Raw genomic sequence first — 18877 nt, 5'->3', positions numbered from 1 at the left:
TTGGTAAGAAACAGACAACTTTATTAAACATTTCAGCAGAAAGCGCAACGTTCGTAACAGTTTACGGACACCTTTATACAAAAAACAGTCCACGCCACCACTGTACAGAAAGTTAGGAATGGGAAACAATAATTTTGCGTCAGCAAAGTTTTTCGGGGATATTTGCGTAGAAAACCAGGCGCAAAGAGCATAACCATTTTTCGGCGTGAGGTTGGGCTTGTATAGACGCTTCACTTCTCCTAAACATGCAACGAACAACGTGCTGTTTTTTAGTACCTTTAGGCATGTAGGTGACATGGCCCTAAGATGTTAACTCAGCGTACGTCATGTTTCTACGATGACAGGGCAGGGCACATGGGCAAACTATAAAAAAATGAAGGCACGTCCGATCTAACTCTATCTAAAAAAATGTCGTGCGAGAACCTACAGGTAGCATTGACAAAATATTTTTTCTTTAGATAGAATGCAACACGGACGACAATTATGGTTCCACATTCTGAATTTGAGCAGCAAGTTAACCAAGCTTTAAGTGTCACTGGCTTTAGCTCATACCATGAATTGGTGGCCATTTGAAACCGGCCACCACAAAATATTTTTTGGCATTCTTAATATACCTTTGTATTTCAGATTTAGAAATGTTGAGGCATAGTTTGCATGCAGGATGCATGACAACTTACTCATAGCCTCATGCAACTTTCCTACATGCATCTCTCTTTAAAACAAACTTGCGCTCACTATGTCGCCTTTCTTTAATGACGAGGTAATTTAAGAAAGGTAGGACACATTTTCAGGCACGTTCGTGGTATCCCGTGACAATCGCGAAATATGAGACAACGCAGTTAAACAAAAAAAGTGATTCGATGAAATATGACGTTAGTCTTCTTTCGTGAAGATCAATTGGGGTGAAAGACACGGGGAACACATGGTGGGTCTTGGAAGGTTCCGAGGTTCTGAAATAAGAAAAAAAATATATATTATTTCAGACGCACCAATAGTGCGTGCGATTTAAAAATACATTTGTATCGCGCCTGATGCTGTTTCAAGTGGGTCATATAAACTGAATAGAAACACATAGTTCAAGGCGCAACGGCGATGTCTCCGAAAGAGAAAGCTGGCATCCAACAGGCTCTTTCAAAAAAAGTTCCGGCAGAACCCATCTCAGGATGACTGTCGATGTTCATGAGATTGGTATTCAAGCAGCGTAACGGCAGACCACATTGCCGAAACGCGTCATGTATGCGCCGCGTACTGCAGCTGGGCCCCTCTATCGCGCTTCCCTCCGGACACGCTGCGCCATCTGGTGTCGCGCCCGCGAAGTCCCTCTCTTTTTGTGTCGCCTCCGAGATTGTATACGGTTATCGCGCCAGTGCTCACTAATGCTGAGAGTTATTCCCTCGCCACCCGCGGGCATTCGTGGCGCAGCGCTCAAACATCGGTCTGCTGTGCTTCAACACCATGTGAACAGGGGTTTGATTCCGCCACACGAGGGAGGAATTTTAAAAGATTTTTCTCCAAATTGAAGCGACAGTGTAAAACGGGTAGACAGACGGGCAAAAAGTTTTTAAAGTTGAGGTAAGAATTCTAATCGTACTTAAAGAAGTTTCCACCTTGCGAAATTTCCGCGGGATTTGAATTGTTTGTGAATAATTTTATTTCACCTATGACGAAAGTCACAGGCGATGACACAAGCCAGATGCCACAGAAGCTATTGCGGCTTCTTTATGTCGCCCATGATGAAGTCGGGATGAGTTGGAAACATTGTGTTTACTAACATGGTTGGTGCTCATCTAAGTGCCTTAACTTCAAGAGCTTCCCAACGTGACTGAGCTCACTCGAATTACCTTCGACAGTCAAGAAAGTGCACAGCATATCCCCGCACGACAGACAGCCTTGTCTTGTACGGCAGGCATTTATCAACGACAGCCTTAACACAAGTTGTGTGAACATTAACAATATTACTTGTTTGCTATCACTTGTTTAATGTCGCACTAACTAGCCCAAATGAACGTGTTAACCACTGCTGGTATTGCATAGTGTCGAGTCGAGATTAGTTTGTCAGAGATTCCGCAATATGAACACTTCTTGGCGAAATTAGTGTGCTATAACGGAGCCAGAGCCCTCCTGAGACGTATTGGCCTTAATTTTCAAATATTTCTAGCTCCTGAATCGACCGTCAATGGGTCATCAATGCTGTGAGATCTCAGTTCTTCTGCAGTTGCGCTTGCAATCGCTGTTGAGCTAGTTCGAAGGATCTTGCACGAATACGTACTACGCGTTTTAGACAGCAGTATCGTGTTTTGATTCCTAATTCGTTCGCATGGGCGGTCACTGGCAAGTGCCAGTCATGAAAAAGAAAGTGGGAGATTCTCGTTTGTTTCGCTTCTTATTTTTGGATCGTGTCGCAAGGAATTCCTGCTTAAGAGGCTTCCTATCGTTTTTAGGAACCATGCGAATAAAGCACCAAGTAAGGGATAGAAAAAAAGAGGAAAGTCTGGAGGTATACACAACATTTCTAAGGCACCTGTGAGAGCCAGCAAACGCAACTAAGACATAGGTTAAAGCACACGACAATCAAAAATTAGCGCTGTAACGTTGCTGTGTCAACAAGCCCGAGGGTGAATTCCTTTTCTACATTTTCTTGAGGTAGCACAATGCCAATGCGCGGGAAGTCGGCCTGGACCAGTCTATTAATTCATTTCAAACATCAGAGTTGCGTTATAAGATTTGAGCGGAGTTAAATTCTCATTTAGACATTATGAGGTTGAATCGTGGCTAAATGTTTTTTTATATAATCCAGAAATTTCACAAAGCAATATGCGTTCCTTCTTTAAGTCAGGTTAGGACACTGGGTTATAAAACAAATTCCTCCTGGTAGCTCGTGCAATCAAATAATGTACCAGCTTTATTCATTCCTTCAGCTTGTGCTTTAATTCCTCCTTCCGCGTTACTTTGTAGCATAACCATTTAGAAAAAGAAACCCCCTCTCTAACCACCTGTAAGCTGAATGCTCTTATTTTTTCAACCACGTACTTCCACGCTCATTTCCGAGTGAGACGTCACAGGCATTTATTTGTAACTTACTAACAAAACAAAGTTGCAGGGTTCAGTTGTAAACAACGGGGTGCTTATTCTTGCGTTTCTTTTTTTATGTTTTCTAGCTCGAATACCGACATACGGGTAACACGTCATCTCACTAAGAGAAGTTGCATTATGAATTGTGTAGTGGAATATGCGATCGGGAACTTCAAGAAAACATGCATAAGCATCTAGAAGATGAGAGGCTCAAAAGAACGTTCACGCACCAATACTAATGTGGGACAGCCCAGTTGTAGTAGATATGCGGAGAGGGAAGCACTCAGCCCACCTGTTAAGCGTTCAAGGCGTAGATGGCGAGATGGTGGCTCCCATGCGCCTGAGGGCCAGAAATGCGTTCACCATTTTCTGGAAGAGAAAGAGATAAACAAAGAGTTTGTAGCTTAACGGGAAGTGGCCACTTTACACTTGGCCACATTGCACTTTAGGAGGCGGAAGTTGGAAGGAAAGCTAAAGAGGGTGAGATAGGACACAGTTCAGGCGTGCTGGAAACGTGCACAAACCGAACTGATCAGTACAGCTCCACACACAGTCAATCAGTCTAATCGAGTTCAGGAACGGCGGCATCGCTCTTCTGGCTTTCGACTTCTGTGAAGCGTGAGACTCGTATGGTCTGAAAATACTGCTCTTAGAGAAAGTCCTTCCATCGAGTTGACTGAGGGCGTTGCGAAGGAGGAAGCTTTCATATTCAGAGGAAGGCGCAAGAAATTTAGGCAACCCGGCTTGACGAGACGAACTACTCAGCGTTTAGCCCATTCACTGTATATCATGAGAAGATAAGGTAATGGGATATGACATCAGTCTTAGTTGATGTATTCGTGCTCAAATGGGCGCTGTTGTAGTTACGCTAAAATATGACTAAGGTGGGGCCTCACTGCAGCTACTTTCTGTTAGAAAAGCGCCCCACCTATCCCTGCTTTAATCCACAATTTCGCTCTTGGCATTAACTGTTTTCTGTGGCAGAGGTAAATAAAAAAAAAATCGAACGACATGCATTCATTTACAGTACACTTATACGTTACTTTAAGCACGGGTGTATCGCCACGAGAGTGAAGATCGGACCATTTCCTCGGTCGGTAGCAAGGAAGGGTAGGTTAAAGTTATTTCCGCGCCATATAGACTATTGTTATACATGTGCCTATTGTTCGCTCTTGTAAATAGATGTAAATACACATGTTTGTGCATAGTACGATCTCCTAAATCACACATTAGCACCTGCTGTAAATTAGAGCATGCATGGGTCTCCATTGTCATGCGTGCCTTCCGAAGCTATTTTCATCTTTTTTGTTTCTTTATTAATATGAAACGAAAGGACTTGATGGCACCATTGTTGGCGCCGGCTTCTGCATTTCACAGGCTAGCAAAACAAAAGCGCAAGAAAGCGATATGCACTTATAACCGTGAAATAGCACTAACATATGCGAAGTTTTACCCACAGAAGAAAGTTAAAGAGCGCCAAGGGAGATACACGGTTCCATAAAAGAGTGAAAGTGCACAGAAGAGCATGAAAACACGCGCATACGGTAATACGGTTATAGCTACACAAACAGATACATAAAAGCATATAACAACGTCAGACGTGAGCTACACACATACAACATACTATACAACCTCTGGTATTAAAAGAAGATGTAATAGGGGGGGCGAACCTCGACAGATTTAGTAAGAACCTAATATAATTTTTTTGTTTGTTTTTTGAAGCAGTTTTAAAAATCCGCAAGTGTATTTTTTTCCTGTAGCTCTATCGTTGGCCACGGTCCAAGTATTCCTTTTTTCGGGGTTAGTTGTCTGCGGTCTAACAACATTAAATCGCCTGGCAGTCGTCGCCTGGCGGTATCGTGTCGTGGGCACTCGAAAAGTGTCGTATGTCTTCGTCAGCGTTACCACGATGGCGCTGCGGGCTAGAAACGCGCTGAATCCTGTATAAACTGTGATGCGTAAGTGCTGTGCCAAGCTGCAGACAGTTCAATAAAGTCAGAAAATTTCTACTGTCGCTCAACTTTGGTGAGATGGACCATTGATTGTTAGGATCTGTAAAGGATAACTCGGAGCACTCTGACTTCTGATCAAACCAGGTGCTTGTGTTCAGTCGATAGAATATCCTCCTCAGCAACAGGAGGATTTCACTATGGGCAAAAAGGGGATCTGTGGTATTTTCATTTTCGTGCGCCTGTTTTGCAGCAGTGTGTCCACTAGAGTGTTTCCAGGAATATCAGCGTCCTGGAATACATTGACACGCTGTAATGTAATTTCCTGCACTAGCTTTTGTGTGTTCCTTGATGGTTTCCCATACAAAATGTATACTCAGCGCATTTTGGTCTGTGCTATGTATTGACGTGATGGCGGCTTGGGAAATCCTTGCGAATAACCCAGTTCTGTGCGACCTCTACTGACGCCACGACGCGGAAGGCAGGAATGATTGCAACTAGTTTGGTCACTGCAGAACATGTCACTCAAGATAATCTAAACTTCTATTCGAGCTTAAGAGGAAGCTTTAGCTCGGTTCTTCCTATCTAAATGCATGTAAAAGGAGAATTGGTTTTTCTCGGCAACCACTGCACAAAATTTGACGAGATTTGTTTAATTTAAAAGGAAAACTTAAAATCTAGTGACTGTTAGTTTCGAACTTTTGATTTAGGTCGTCAGTTTTTATTAAAAATTAGCAAAAAACGCACATTTTCAGAAAACGAAACTATCAAGTTTACAACTCCGTAACTCATCAATGAAAAATTATATCGCAATTCTGCGAATTGCATCTAAATAGTACATCTAAGGCGGACAAAACTGGTATGTTACACATGAATTCGAAAAAAAAATAGTAATATCGAAATACAGCTTTTGCATAACCATTTTACACAACGTAACAAATTCACGTAAGATGTAAATTGACATATCCAATTTGTCCGGTTCGAATGATCTAATAGACTCCGTTTACAGAACAGCGATATCTGTTATTGATGCAGAGCTATTAATTTGTAAACTTCGTGCTTCTATATTTTTCCTAACTTTAATATTTCTGAAACTTTTTAACAAAATTCAGGCACTATATTGAAATTCCGCTTCCAACAGCTACTAGAATTTAACTTTCTCTCTCGTATGCAACAAATTTCATTAAAATTGGTTCATGGGTTATCTCAGAAAAGCGTTTCTGCGTTTTACATGTATTTGAATATGCCGTGTCGGAGCTGGGCCCGAGCTAAAGCTTCCTCATAAGGTCCGGTATGATGAATGCAGATGCAGACAAATTATTTTGGCACGATCCTTCCGTATACACGTTAATATCCTTTGGATATAAGGAGTAAATTCAGAATAGTGCAAGTTGTTGCGCAGCTATCTTGAATATTCGCTCTTATGATACCTTCAGGTGATAACTCTATCGTGTGCGTTGACAGCATCCAAGGGGCATAACCGGGATTCGTTCTGGATATTTCAAAACTCCGTAATAAGGATTTATGATCCTGAAGAAACTTATGCATTTCACTTTTGATTCTTTCCTGAAGAAACTTTAGTGGATGCCCTTCAAGTTGTGTTAGGAGACAGTACACGTGGCTACAAGTTTCAACTGTTCGCATAACTGGAAAAGGCGGACGACGAGCGTCAGCGATAAGAAGAGGACTCAAGGTTGCGCGTGCCATGACAAGACACGCTCTAAGTCCTCTTGATAATTAACGCTGACGTCTCTCCTCCGAAGTTCGCGATAGACGATGGAGAATGGGCGTCCAATTAGCTATTTTTCAGCTTTACTAGTGCATTGTGAACTTGTAGTAGTGATGGAGCTGATCCCCCCATGTTGTTCCATCTAGACGGCAAAGCAAGTTTGTAATAGAATTTACTTGCTTTCCAAGCGTACCGACGTGCGAGACCCATGACAATTGGCCATCGAGATTAATATCAATGAGGTTGTGCTGCGTCACAGATATCAGAGTGTTCTTTATCTTTAACTAGGCTAAAAAATTCTTCAGCTGCCGCATCGTAAAAGGCAGTACAGCTGTCCCATAGTAAGAAAGTCGTACGCCCCTTCCTTTTAATAAGTTATCAATTACATTGATGCGTTCCTGTAACGTCGATTGTAGCGTACCTATACATGAACCAGAAAAACTCCTCTTAAGGTTAAGCTAACATTCATCCCTCTTATCAGCTAAGAGATCGGTACGCCGTTAAAATTTCTAAATATTATGATGGTATATTCGTACTTTACCATGTATCTTGCTTTTACGCTAGGCTACTAACTAAAAGGCTTGACGTAGTAGTTCTGCGGAAACCCGCAAGGTGGAGAGAAGTAATGAATAAAGGGAAAATCAGACATCCACCCGTTCGGTGGATGTCTGATTTTCCCTTTATTCATAACTAAAAGGCTATTATTAACGAAACAATGAATCATTACGATTGTGACGCGATCCGTAAAATTTTTCCCTGAGAGCAACAGTCGAGAGTGTGAGCAGCGCAACACTAAAAACCTGCGGATGAATATTTCAGCGGGGCACTGCGCACTGTAATGCACTGCCGTTGAGGACACCGGGGTATTAACCGGCGAATACGAATGTATGGTAAGAACAACTCTGAGGGTCTTGCTTCTGTTGCACAACTTCGGACTTCCAAAATTCTTCGTTACACAGGTCACTTCGTTTTAAAAATTGAGAATCGTTCCGCTCACCACAGAGCAAGCTGAACATGCTCAACAAGAAAAAACCTTTATTTACCAAGAAGCAATGAAAGACAGTGAAATAAATCGCTATTTTTCGAGCACATTTCGCCTGGCTGGAATGTGTGCTTGCAGGCCGACATTATTGCACCGAGCTTCACTGCATTCTCTGGGGCAAAACAAAGGAGCAACGTCACGTACATCAGCAGATCGTGGAATTCAGCTATCACCTTCCCTTGACTTCAAATGTTTTCTTTTGTTTGCAGGATCTTCATGACTGCTGCCTTCGTTGATATTCGCGTCCTTTCTGGCCCAGAAGGCTTTGAAGACGTATTCGGCAGTCAGCTACGATAAAATCGTCACGTCGTCATCAACTGCGACGTATTCGTCAGCCGCCGCACCCTCTGCTGTGTTACAAGCCGCCTATGAGTTGGATGATTCCTGAAGCAGTGCGACAGGACTGCAACACTCGTTAACGTCGGCCCTCTCGCCTAGCGCATCGCTAGTGCTACCTTTACCAGAGGGCGCAGCCGAGTGGCGTCTGCGGAGGGCAGAGTGGCACCGCTACATAAGTGGCGTTCGTTACAAAGCAACAAATCAGCCGCTGTGCCAAATTCCTTCGCTGTACAGACATATTCGTCGTGAAGGCGTTCATTCTAGAGGTGTTCGGCTGTATTCTTTATTTCAGACTCTGTTGTAACGACGCAGCATGCCCCACGGTGCTTCTAAGTCACTTGGGATGGTAATTTCAATATTGGGGAAGTGCCCCCCCCCCTCCGGCCTCCATTTTGCGTTTCTCTTCACGTTTGACAGCATACACGCACACGTATACACATACGCAAACAGATACCTCAAACGGTAGGTTATTCGGTCATTTTCAAGCTACGACATCAAAATGTCATGCTCGCAGCCACCTTAAATCAATGAAAACGTCGCGTTAGTATTGCAACAATGCGCGGATGTGAAAAATGAATCATTTATATATTCTGACATCGCTTAATATACAACTTCCACCGATATCTTGGACCACGCAAAAAAAATTAAACTAAATGTTTAAGTTAGTGTAGTTATTCACCACAAATACAACGTTATAACAGAGAGAAGCCTCCGTGCTAAATTTTACGTTTGAAACACGAGTGGAAGCGTCACGAAGATCTCGCAAGAATAGCCGTTCTTTACGCTGAAAAATTGAAAGAGAAAAGCCACCATTACCGCTCGCCGAAAGTGGTGCACGACATCACGCGCGCGGCTCCTAGGCATGGCCTCTGAGATTGGCCTCCGCTTGCGGAGCGTTGAAAAATCTCGGAGGCGACGTTCTGGCTCATATCCGCTTACCACCAAGTGCACGCGTCGTCTGCTTAGGTGGCGTTCAGAGGGCGATAATAAGAATATTATGCAATTACCAGCCATGCGACCTTGCAGACGTTGCATCAGTCATATACACTGCGAATTTATAATCAATTTAGCCAAAGCGAAATATCGTTACAGTTGGGCTCTAATGCGTAAACACACACCGTTTAATGAAAGATCACATGTAGTTATTTATGTACATCAAAGTACGATTTAGCAAGGCGCATACGCGTTAACGGAAGATCTGCTCTTTCAATTTGCAATCGAGGATGCTGAACTCGTACCTGCCACCTCCTCCTGATGACGAAACGTTTCAGCTTCTTCTTGTCCAGCTGTGTGTCATCTCTCTTCTTATCTTTCTGTTTGAATAAAAACAAGAAAGTGTGTATAAGAAAATTATATAAAGTGCACAACAAGATTAGGAAGAGCTTCAGTGACTGAGGACAACTTTTATACACTTTGCGTTACTGACACTTAAGGCAGCCTCACAAGTATCAATACATTAAAAAGAACTGTTTTTTTAGTTCCCTACTATATATAGGCATAGAACTTGCCTGTTCAGCTCTTTTTAATCGTATGCCGGCTCACCTCACCAAAGTTTCGATATAAAGTGCCGACTGCAAGCTCTTTCTGGACAAGGAAGGCGTAGTTCTTGCGTATCTTATACATTTCTTCGTAGCATCTACGTAGCCTAAGTTCTAGGTGTGCGAAAAAACAAGACTGAAGCCTGAAAGAGCTCAGCAAAGTTGCACATGTCATGCGGTTTCACGTCGTTTCAAACACGCTTCAGCTTGGTAAAGTGCTTATTGTTGTAACGATTAGATGCGTGAAAATCACTTTTTTTCATCCTAAGTAAAAAAAATGAAGAATGCATGATGCAGTGAATTATATTAAGATATTTCTCACTTAATATTTCCAAATTCGTTCAGTACACGTCAGCTTTTTACACCGCAACAAAGAACTGTACCTGATGCGTGCAGCATAACCCCGCTTTGTTCACAACGAGGCACTGGGCTACTGCCACAATATCGAGCCTTTCTTTGTAATACGTCTGTAACTGCGTCGTTGCATTGGCAGTAAGTTACGCTATAGAAATCAGGTCTCGAAATTCACCGGTACGTATTAAGATTACCTTTTCAAAATTGGTATCATTCTATTGACATCGTCAATACTGTGAGTTTCAGTGACAATTAGTGTGTTAAAACATGATGTCTCTCTAGATATGTTAATACGACCAAAGAAATCTTCGGTTGCAAGTAGGGGACCAGGCGGGCACATCTCATTCTCAGATGAATCGAATGAAGTCACTTCTCGAGGTATAGCTTTTGTTGCCCAAGAAACACGCCAGGAGCAAGAAAATATCTTACAAGCAGAGTTTGCAGGTTCTTTAACCGGATATTTCAGAAGAACAGTACATTAATCATATCATTAACAAGTGGCACACACACACACATATAAACACAGGAGAGATCAGAAATAGTAAATTACAAAGGGAATCGGTGACACAGGAATAATGGGCTCAATATATCTATTTTTTACACCACTTGCCGCGTTTGCAACGAACACAAAACATGAGCTTTTCAGCTTTTTCTTATACGTGCACGTGTTCTCTAGAAAGTACAAGTTTTACAGTCACCAGAACCTGTTCCAAACAGGCACTTCCATACTATTGCCCTTGAAAGTTACCCCAACAAACAATAAGCAAAGGGAGTACTCATTATTATATGCAGTGAGAGATAAAGCTTCGCATTCAGAATAACCATTCTTTCAATCATTCGTTCCAAACGCGGTTCGGGGAGGGATGCCTGGAAAATACGAGCTACACGGTCTGGGTGCAGGTTGACGGGCCGCAGGTCTCTGGATGGGGGGACCAACGACAACGGGCGCAGAATGAACCACGGGGTTTTTTGTGGCGGGGCATCATCGGTCAGGTGGTCGTGCATTTGGGGACGGCTGCCGCGGTGCCAAAGCACTGCGGCAAGTGACCAACCTGAAAGTCTGGCGCCTCAATTTCCTCTATAGGCAGAGGAGTTGTAACACCTACCCGAAGCCACGGATGGTTCAAGCCCTGGGAGGCTGTCATACGGTCTCTGCGAAAAGGAAAATGGGCAAAAGTCGTTGAGCAGGGAGCAAATCAGCGATATAATATGAATTAACAAATAGTTAAGCAAGAATAAACAAATAATAAATTAATTACTTATTGATTGATTGATTGATTGATTGATTGATTGATTGATTGATTGATTGATTGATTGATTGATTGATTGATTGATTGATTGATTGATTGATTGATTGATTGATTGATTTAACGTCCAAACTATTTCACTGGTTGTGAAATACGCCGCGGTGGAGGGCTCCGGAACGTTTTGACTGCCTGCAGTTTCTTAACGTGCACCTAAATCGTTGTGGCCACCATCGAAATGCGGCCACAACGGCCGAGACTCGATCCCACGACATCGTGCTCAGCAGCAGAACTCTAAAGCAACTCAGCCACCAAGGCGGGTGAAAGAAATTGAAGTCTCGTCGCAAGATCAAGTAAACATGGCGATCGATATGGCTAAAGTGGTGATGCGCATGTAGACATCAGGCAGAGATTCCGGGTGCGGCTATATATTACCCGCTTTTCATAAATACTAGTTGCCTTGTAACATTTCACTGACGATTCATTAACATATACGTGAACCATCCGATAAAGTACTGTCATTGCCTGCCATGGGTAAAAGCTCAGACAGATCATCATTCTTTGGCGGCGATATGCCACCGCCATCTGTAAGGTCTTTGTCTGCACAAGAAAATATATCATTTAAAGATACTCACTCTTTGTCTTTTAGGAGGAGCTTGGCTATGAAGTCTTTTGCTTCTTCGGAGATCTGGTCAAAGCTCTCATCGTCAAAATCATATTCCGCTCTCGTCACGTTCGCCATAGTCTCAAGTTCACTGTTTCCCATGAAAGGTGAAAGTCCTGAGAGCCTGTAGGAAGGTCAGTGAATATGTTAAATGAAAAAAAAAATGTGTTTTTTTTCATAAAATATGGGAGAAAGAATGTCCAGTAAGGAGAAATTTCCCTAATCTAGCGCCTACTCCAAGCTAACAAAACCATGAACAGCTTTTTCAGCACCATCGAAATGAGGGCGTTATTATTATTCTGCTTACTGGTATCCTCTTACAATTCGCCTTGCTATTGGAGTCAGGGCAACATACTCCGAAGCAACTGCGATGTGTGTGTCTAATCGTTGGGAGAGAGCGAGAGCGAGAAATAAGATTAGAAAGGCCAGGAGGTTTAATCATTGGAAAGTCCCCCACAAGGATTAAGGTGTCACGTCTAACATTGTTATTCAGTTGTTCCGCTCAGCCATCAAAGCTTTCGTTTGCGATAGCTCATCGTGAACCACTTAAAGGAGAAGTTCCAGGCAGCGGATAACCTTTTAGTGACACTAGAGTAATACGCACCGAGTTTGACGCAGTCTTTCTTTTTTTTTAGTTCCAGCACAGTTGTGAGATTGGTTATGCGCGCTAAATAATCTCTCAGCACTTCCAACAAAATGTACTGGCTGGGGGTAATAAAATTTGATAGACCAGACGCCCTTTCAGCGACACTTCGTTTCTCTGTTGCTTAAGCGGAAAACATCGCTGGCACCGACAAGTTCAGTTTGAGGGTTCTTAGCTGGGCGAAATGGTTTGCGTTCAACGAGGTGCACAACGTAGACCACGGGACAATTGAAACGAAGAGGACAGTTGCGCCCACCCCGTTTTACTCGTCGCGTCGCCTGTGCCATTCAACAAGTTAAAGTTCAGTGTTTAGTTGTAATTTGGCGTGTCATGCTCCCATGCGCAAGTTTAGCTTTGCTTTCGTGCGTAAATTCTTCCGCTTTGTAGCGTCGACTACCAGCGCACGCAGTGTCTGCAAATCCTGCTGCTAGCTGCGCAACGTGATAAAAAGGCGTATAGCTTTAAGTGAAAACGGGGAAAAACGGTAGATGCAAATTCAAGATGATGAGCAAAACCCCAACAAGGTAAAGGAGGGAGCTAACGTTTTCTACAAGTGGACTTGTCTTTTTCAAGGTGACGAATGCTTTCCTCGGCATAGCATATATGGGTAGAGTTCTTCTAAAGGGGACAGGGGGAACCCCTCGCTCGCTCGCTCACTGACATGAGTGAGCGAGCTAGCTAGCGAGCGAGATAGGTAAAAGAAAATAGGCCAGTTCGTCTGCACGCACGTGTGAGCCAAAGAGCGCCGGGCACTCACAGGACATAGCAGATGACGCCGACGCTCCACATGTCGGTCTGGTAGCCGACCTTGTCGAAGTTGACCACCTCGGGAGCCACAAACTCCGGCGTGCCAAACAGTACCTGCAGCTTCTTGCCCGGCTCGTAGAAGCGCGCCAGGCCGAAGTCGATCAGCTTGATGCGATTGCCCGTGCGCGTGGTGCACAGCACGTTCTCCGGCTGCGCACGTGGAGGGGCGAGAGAGGGGGCCAAGTGTCAGCTGCGCCCAACTGGGCGCGGGCCAATTTCACCCATCGTGAACAGTAATTAGGCGTCCGCCCTGTAAATTGCCACTGAGCTCAAGAAATGACTCCGCCAACTTTATCACTCGCGACAAGCAACGCAAAGAAAACATGTTTCATTCTGACACAGCCACCAGATTACTGCACTCGATTAAGAACCATGAACTTGATCACAGTGTTAAGTGGGCGTAAGCAGAAAATTACACTAAAGTAAATCATCTCTTTCCATGCTGCTGTTGAAGGCACCTGACGATGTCGACTGGAGAGATATTCTGTAAGTGTCCACCTAGTGGACATGACCGTTTTGTCGGCTGCTGACGTGCTGATTGACTGAGCGCGCCTGCCTCCTTCTGACGCGTTTCCCAACCCATCCAATCGGCACTTCAGCAGCAGACCAAATGGGCATGTCCGCTAGGTGGCACTTAATGAATACCCCCCTTGGGCCAAGCCGAGTGCGTGTGGTTGATGTCTTCCCAGTGCCTGTATATATATTACGTGATGATTGACGCAGCACGCTAGGTGCTCTCATGCCTTACATCACCTATAAACGCGAAGGTGAACACTCGCATGCCATTTGTGCTACAAACCAACAAATCGATGCGAAGTTCAGAACAAAAGATAACCGCAGTACAAAAACATTTTATCTATTTTAAAACATAATTTCATCACTAATCGCACAACTGCGCTCGCATTGGCTCAAAAAGGTTGCTCCGGAAGCTGGTGATTTGTCGTAAATTGCATTGAACGCAATAGTGCCTAAACAGTGTTGAAGTGTTCATACGCCATCATTTCGTCACCTGTAAAGTTTCACAAAGCTACATGCTTCGAATGAACGGCAGCACGAAGAAACATCTGCTTCCGTTGAAGCCCAGAAGCCACCTGGTTTAATTGGCGAAACACAGTTACTTAAACAGCAAGTGGCGGCTCCTACAAGTAGACATAGAAATCAAATAAAGACATTCATGCCACCTAAGCTACGTCACATAATAAAGATTAAATGATTAAAAAAGATAACAGAAAATAATAAAAACATCGTATTGCTTGACAGTTGAACTCTGCCCTTGAGTGTGGTGATCCTCTAAGCAGCACACAGTGGTCAACAACCCAACAAACCAGCGTGACAGATTCATGCACGAAGTCGTGCAACAGCAGCTTCTTCTGTACTGGTCAGTCCCGCATACTAGTGTACCCTGTCTGGACCGGGAATAACAGACAGGTCCGTTTCCAGATATTTGTCATTAGTATGTGTGTAAACTACTAAGATAAGTTATTTAGTAGTCATTTCAGCAAAATTCTTGTTCTTCCGTGTTTCTGGGCTTCATTGCAACATAAGTCGAGAATCCGACCTTGTTCAAATTATGCAACGCTGCACCTCAAAACTAATATCCTGATGGCAGGTCACGTCCCCTCTTCTCTGCTTTCCTTTCGCCATATCCTGTTTAGCTATGTCCTGTTTCGTATCGTCCTCTGTTGAGGTCAGAAGTAGACTACGTCGCGCAACCTATCAATTGGATGCTGTATCAGTGCCAAAGAAATTTTCAAATTTCACTCTTCACTGAACATTGTGCAGCGCCCAGAGGGACAGGAAAATAGAATGGATATCTGGATTGTGCCACAGCCTTCCGTCTCCGTCCTTTCGGGCTGAGATGCTGAGAAGGAGGTCGCGGTTCGATTCCTAGCCGAGGAGGCCGCATTCGGATTGGGGCAGAGGGTAGAAATGCCGCTCGTCCTCTTGGGTGGACGCTCAAAAATCCCAGGAGCTCGAATTGAATCACGAATCTTCAGCTACTCAGCATGTACCTCAGTCCTCAAGTGTTCCTTGGGGATCTTACATCTTGTAACTGTAAAAGCGCGCAAAGACGAGTACGACGAGGGGATCTTAAACACACCAATTATCGATCATTCCACCGCGCTGCATCTCCGCTTTTTAAACACGTGTGGTGCATCACCTCTCCGAGCCAATCTCTCAAACTCTCACAACGCCCTTACTCCGGCCGCAGATCGTGATACGCTTGCGCGTAATATAAACTTGTGATGCATTTTTATTATCACTGGCTCTATATATAACAATGATGAGGCTCAAGCATAAAAAAAAATCTCACTCTCTCTCTCACTCTCTCTCTCTCTCTCGCTCGCTCTTTCTCTCGTAATGCAAGCAACACTAGAGATATCGCTGCGCCTGAAAAGTTCTGCAACGTGAATCGAGCCCCAAAAATGGCTCTGAAGAGTGGTCTCGCAGTCGAAATGCCGCGACCATTGACTACGTCCTTCCTCTCCTCTCTCTCTCTCTGTCTATATTTTTTTCCTTTCTGCTCCATCTTTAGCGCCTGTTTCCCCCAAGGCCTCACCCCGTCCTACTCTGGCTTCTATTTAAGCGCGAATACGCTCCGGCGCAGAGAGTGTACGTATACGTACGAGTGCGGTGACTCACCAACAATCCGCTTCCATCTTTTTCAGAGCCCGGTGGGCACCGCCTGCACTGCACAGGTGCCGCCCACGCGTCTTCGTAGCATCGCAGTGAAAACCGCGCATCATCTTTGCTTTCCATTAGTTCGTTCGTTTATTATTTTTATTTATCTTAATTTCTTCATCTCTCGACTCTCGTCGTCTTATTTTTGGAAGCTCGCCGCGCGCGTGGTCGCGATGCGGTGAGGCAGCCGTGCACGGCGCCTGCCAAGACGCGAGATTGTCAGTGGCCAGTGAAAGTGATTGATGACCTCTCGAGCTTTCTTTCGCGGATGCTGCGCGCTGATACTGCTTCTCGATGCACCGTGGGCACGAGATACAAATGGCAGCGATTAAGCGGTCCGCGCCATTAGTCACCCAGCCCCGGTATATGTGCGCTACGTGTTACGCGGGAGTCTTGCCATGGCGATAGGTTCACATACAGGCACGCGGATGGAAACGAAGAAAACGAGAAAGCTGTTTCTTTTTTGCGAGTCCTTAAACATTCAGTGCATTTGGTCAATGCCTATGTTAAGAAATGAAAAACTACGACCATGAAACCAGTGAGGAAGCACATAGCCGCGCAACTGACAACGGGAGAGAAAATGATAGGTGCAGGTATAGCGGGTAGCAAGCGCACCTGCCCTCTTCTTAGCTAATGTCGCACGAGCGCCACATCCTCGTGCATCACAAAAGAAAAACGGTGTCGATCCAGTCAATGCACTTGTTGAAATGTACGGTAGGAAAAGCGGTCAAAATAAGTGATGCACAATCAATTGCGATGCGCATAGAATTGGCCATGAATTGGCACATGCCCAGTGGTATGCATACTCAATGGTATACACCCAAAAAGCCTAAAATTGCACATTAAATATAAAAATGTAAGGAAGTGATATAGTCCGTTGAATATCATGCGCTATTCCATCACGAGATCAGTGTGCTTAGCCTGTGAGCGAAATCATATGTGCAAGTTTTACGTTGCGATTTGTTTTATTAGACCGAACAGAAACGCGCGAGCTCTGCCCCCTCTTCGTCGGTCAAAATCGTGTACTGTATAAACAACGGATCACGTAGCAACGTACCTCTTCACATTTGTTTCTCTCTCCCAACGGGATGCAAAAACCAAACGTTGAAACGCACTTTCCCTTGTTGACGCCGGCAGACTCCTCGACGACGCTACTCGGGCGCGCATGCGCAAAAGCTCACGCGTATCACAGCTGTCGTGTCCTATAGGCTGTTCCATTCAATGCGTCACCCGTGCCCCGGCGCAAGGCGCTGATGCACCTTCTGGTCGCAGCCGCTTAATTGTACGCATATTAAATAGAATCAGGCGACTGTACGTATTACCGACAAAACAGCGTACTGACCTTTTTGTCAGCATTGAAATAAAGTCGATCTGGGTAGGTCATGTAATAGGTATGAGAGATTAGTGGCGGTCAGGGAATGCAACATAATTTATTTAACTGGGCGAACAAACGATCACAGAAAGAGAGCAGACGAGGACAGGCGCTCAGACTAATCACTCAGACAAGTACTGCGCCTGTTCTTGTCTGCTCTCTCTGTGATCGTTTGTTCGCGCAGTTAAAAAATGTTTGCTAATAAGCGCCAAATTGCCCAACAAAAAGTTCTTCTAAATAATGATTTCGACGAGAGGGAAAATCCGTAGAATGTTCTGTAATTATACCTAGAAGAAAATTTAGTGCCAACTTCGGCGCCAGCTGTTTAAAGAATCATGTGTATTTTTTATAACGCCGGGATATTGAAGTTACAGCTTGTCTTGAACATGACTTGGCATAAAATTATGGTCGTGGCTGCCCAAACAAAGCCTTCTTGGATTCAACTCCTTGTAACAACTCCTGGCTTTCCTGTATTTCATCGTGTTCTAAAGTTTTCTCACATTATAGAAAAGAAACAAATAAATCAAGAACGCACAATGAGCCAGAGAATCTCTTCCTTCCAGGTGTACCGACTTGCAAATGGTGTTGCTGAGACTTGATATAACTAGCGCGACTGTTTACATTTTAATATCTCCTATATAGGAGAAGCAGAAGTATAATCTTACACGCTACTTTAGTGGGGAACGCACTAAACTGAAGGACGCAATAACTGGTTGCCAGATATGAATTCAAGGTAAACCGGCTCTTTCAGCATGGTGACATCCTGGCATTTGCAACAGCTTATCTCTCTATAGGTGATAGTAGGAAATTGGCAACTGCAGTCGAGGGCGGCAGAAGGATCGACCGGATGATCAGATTATTAAATTTGCAGAGATAAGATGGTGTAGGCCAATGCTAGCTTATTTTATTATGTAATTTACGTATATCTATTAGACAATCAAATGTTGTGGGAAAGCCGGTGACTAAAGTTGCAGTTTCCAATATTATCAAATCAAGCCCATCGATCAATTAATGCTGTCCATGGGTAAGTATAGATCCATGAGAGACTCCTACATCGTGCCGTGGATTTGAACTAGAATGGCAATAACGATAGTGAAATTTATGAAAAGATTTCCTGAGAAGTACTGGGCATTGAGTGTTTCATGGCGTTCACTGAACAGTGAACGTGTTCATACGAAACCGAATTTTTCTTTTCACGGGAAAATTGCATTTGTAATATTTTCCCGTCCCTGTCATGACTGACTGCCGGCGGAAGTGCGGACGTTGCCTCGTATGGTGGACAAGCGCTATTGATCAGGACGCCCCACAGCAATGACAGCGTTGCCACTATCGCTGATACAGGCAAAAGTTAGAATAAGAATATCAATTTAAGCCAAGCTCCACTCATGTCAGTTTTCTCTAAAGACAAAATTGCCACTAAGGAGCGTGCTCTCAAAACTTAC

General features: G+C 44.1%; 1 protein-coding gene across 3 annotated transcripts in view; it reads right to left on the bottom strand.

The window, feature by feature from the left end:
* LOC142578894 (myosin light chain kinase, smooth muscle-like) overlaps nucleotides 1-18877 on the bottom strand; it is a 50849-nt gene continuing 31972 nt past the window's right edge. Inside the window, exons 6-11 of one of the 3 annotated variants that reach the window (XM_075688564.1) lie at nucleotides 13332-13531; nucleotides 11903-12055; nucleotides 11076-11175; nucleotides 9370-9444; nucleotides 3303-3441; nucleotides 1-950 (exon numbers count right to left, since the gene is read on the bottom strand). In XM_075688564.1, the coding sequence (XP_075544679.1) occupies nucleotides 3376-3441; nucleotides 9370-9444; nucleotides 11076-11175; nucleotides 11903-12055; nucleotides 13332-13531 (594 nt within the window). In that variant the 3' untranslated portion in view covers nucleotides 1-950; nucleotides 3303-3375. The remainder of the gene's footprint in view (nucleotides 951-3302; nucleotides 3442-9369; nucleotides 9445-11075; nucleotides 11176-11902; nucleotides 12056-13331; nucleotides 13532-18877) is intronic. The other 2 variants (XM_075688565.1, XM_075688566.1) reach the window with 2 other exon arrangements.

Source organism: Dermacentor variabilis, chromosome 4, assembly GCF_050947875.1.
Source record: "Dermacentor variabilis isolate Ectoservices chromosome 4, ASM5094787v1, whole genome shotgun sequence".
NCBI classification, from domain to species: domain Eukaryota; kingdom Metazoa; phylum Arthropoda; class Arachnida; order Ixodida; family Ixodidae; genus Dermacentor; species Dermacentor variabilis.
Note: the sequence above shows the minus strand (reverse complement) of the source record. Positions and strands in the feature narration are given on the sequence as shown.